At 30.3% G+C, this 3,071-nt stretch overlaps 1 protein-coding gene across 1 annotated transcript; it reads left to right on the forward strand.

Moving 5' to 3' along the window:
* Positions 1-707: 707 nt before the first annotated feature.
* LOC100574276 lies at positions 708-3,071 on the forward strand. The gene is made up of 2 exons (XM_003245211.4): positions 708-960; positions 2,566-3,071. The coding sequence occupies exons 1-2, from the start codon at positions 861-863 to the stop codon at positions 2,967-2,969; spliced, it is 504 nt and encodes a 167-aa protein (XP_003245259.1). The 5' UTR covers positions 708-860; the 3' UTR covers positions 2,970-3,071.

Genomic DNA, 3,071 nt, shown 5'->3' on the forward strand with positions numbered 1-3,071 from the left:
CTGACGGAATTTGATTAAAAAATTAACTAAAAAAGGAAAATATGACCTAGAAATGCAAAATAAAAGTTTATAGTTGTAGTTGATTCGTAGTTGCCTACATAATTCAAATTATGTACCTACTTACAAAGCTATGTTTCACAATCACCAAAAAATAATGCACTTTCCTACAAATTCACAGCCCTAATCAAGACATACTTTGATATGTTCATATCTCCTGGTTCCTTAGTTCAAGTCACCCACCCAGCAGGTTAGGGTGCCACTTTCCAATTTTAAGACACATCGACATAAACTTATAAATATAGAATGATATGGAATTTTTTATAGGTTACTATAATATAACCAATAGTTATACTTTTTTTAGATATCAATTCCATTTTTCCGTAATGATTACGAAAGAAATTGTATTTAATTTTCTAAGAAGTGGCTCAACTGCTTAGGACTCCCCGTACATATAAAAATATTTTTTTTCACAAACCTCACAACATAGTTACTATAGTATAATTTACCACGCCTCAGTATAATTGTACGCAGTACTGCGCATAGCCCAACTAGTATTATTGTAATAACATTTCTACCAAAAATAAATATATTATGTATAAGCCAAAGATCAATAAAAAAAAATAATAATAATAATAACTAAATTATATTTTAATTGGCTATATTATTATAAACAAATAAACTTGTATTATAAATAATTCAAATAATAAACCTAATTGTAATTTCTAGGCAACAGTGCATAATAAACAGTTTAGTTTTACAGCAGTCTTATAGAGAAGACATTTTTAAAATCCATTTACTCAAAGCTAATTTTTAAAAAGTTAACTCATCTTTCAAAACTCATCAGAATAATATTATACAAAATGGCAAAGAAAGTAGGAGACTCGGCTGAACTTAACTACGACATGAACTACAATTTGTTTCTGTTGAAGACTTCTATGCAGAATTTGAAAACAGCACAGGGTAATTAACTATAGTGTATATAAGTATTACGTATGAATACAGTACCTAGTTATAAATACTTTAAATAGTATACGAAGTGATCTATTTAACGCGAGACATTTATTATTTAAGTTTTTTTTTTTGGAATTATTGAAATTGAATGAAATGCGCAAATAATGAATATTCTTAACATTTTTACCTTTTTTTTTATATGATAAACGTGTATCACCTTTGGAGTTTTATATTATGGTACCGAACACATATTACTATGTAATACTATCAATTTATAAGACTTTTTTTAATTTTTTTTTTTAAGAGCTTCTGCGTTTAAATTTTTTATTAATTCAATCAAACAGTTTTTGAGATATAATTATATTATAATACATGATTTTAATCACAGGATACAGAAGAAACTTTTTGTAAAATATTATGTTTACCCTTGTCCTTATTATTTTATAGTCGATCATATAAAACATAAATCAATGAGACAGAAAAATCAGACGACTTGTAAACAATATTATTATTTATTACACAGAACATATTCTAGACTGGCGGGTGGGCGGATGTGCTTCGGCGCTAAAGTGTTAAAAAAAATGTTTATTATTTTAACATGAGCAATTATAAGACGATATAGAAAATATGGAATATCAAATTTATTGTTCAATAAAAATAATTTGCATAAACTGAGTTAAGTCGTTATAATAAACACATAATAAAATGTGCTGCTGTATAATGTATACACTTTATGTACAAAATAATGCATACGCTAAAAAACTTGAAGGGCTAAGTATACCTACTATAAGATTTAAACTTGTTTTATAAGCATATAAAAATATCTTAGTAATATATTAAATAACTACGATGAACGTACCTAGAAAAAATAGTAATATTTTTTGAACTTATTACATAAACAATAATTTAAAATATAATTGTAAAATCTAAAATTGCGTGTGGTTCAGTGACACCAATGTTTAGGTAGGTAACCTAAAATGTATTTACATTAAGGTTGAGTGGGACTGGGTATATTTACCAAATATAGAGCTGAACTACTGAAGAAACCACATGGCTTAATAAAACTGCAAGCTGTTCATTAGAATTAACTTTTTACACTCATATCTTACCAACAATCTATTCAAAAATAAAACTTAGAAAAAAAATAGTTTTTTAAATCTTACACAGGTAATCATTTATATATCAAAAGTTGTTTGTAGTTTCGCCTTCAAAGTGTATCAATAAATTAAAACAGGGGTATAAAACGGTTTTAAATGTCATGAAATTGTGATAATCCAAAAAGAAAAAATTAAAAAGTGTTGTGACTTATTGAAATAATGAGAGTCTTACGTTAAAGTGTTAGATGGATCATCCTGCATGTATTATAGTAGATTATAAAACATATTATGTACACATTTAAAATTATACCACCTGGGACAAAAATTCTGCCCTCTCTTAGTTTTATACTTTTATTATTATTTTGTTGTATTCACTGGTTTGTCACCACCACGTTGTAATCTTCATGTATATAATCATGATCTATTGTACGGTGGTGGCACATATTTTGCACACCAGTATAATACAATATACATTACCATTTACCACTTCTTCATAACAATCGTTTTTTCGTCACAGAAAAACACAGCGTGAACCGTTGGGTGCACAAACTGTTGGCGAGCAATAAGACGGTAGCAGAGATGAAGCTCCGAAACGATTTCATGTTCCACTTGGTGACGGCCGTCCAGGAGGGCGAGATCAAGGCACCATTCAACCAGTATCCACCTTCGTTACCCCTCAGCAGTCTAACGTACCTTCTGACGGGTAGCTCACCCAGTGCTAGTGGCAAGGACGGAAAAAAAGGCGCTGGTGCCTGGGAATGTGATCTATCCAGCGAAGACACTGAAAAGCCCATGTTGTACAGGCAATCACCCGACGGCGGTGCATTTTTGGCCGCACAACCTGTACCTAAGTGTGGAGCGTTCTGTTACTTAGCCGTGGTCAGTAAGCCACCGGCGAAGGACGAAAAGCCGAAGTTGTAAACGTGACACGAGGAACGTACCTACCATGTATGGTTCATATATATTTATATATATTGTACCTAAAATAAATTTAATTTATTAAAACATTTGCTTCAGTACCTA

The sequence above is a fragment of the Acyrthosiphon pisum genome, chromosome X (genome assembly GCF_005508785.2).
Source record: "Acyrthosiphon pisum isolate AL4f chromosome X, pea_aphid_22Mar2018_4r6ur, whole genome shotgun sequence".
In the NCBI taxonomy this organism is placed as follows: domain Eukaryota; kingdom Metazoa; phylum Arthropoda; class Insecta; order Hemiptera; family Aphididae; genus Acyrthosiphon; species Acyrthosiphon pisum.

What these genes read in the sequence shown, in the direction of transcription:
- LOC100574276 (XM_003245211.4), top strand. Translation starts at nt 861, where the DNA reads ATGGCAAAGAAAGTAGGAGACTCGGCTGAACTTAACTACGACATGAAC. An exon ending in GAATTTGAAAACAGCACAGG is followed by an intron (nt 961 to 2,565) that starts GTAATTAACTAT and finishes TTTTCGTCACAG; the next exon opens with AAAAACACAGCGTGAACCGT.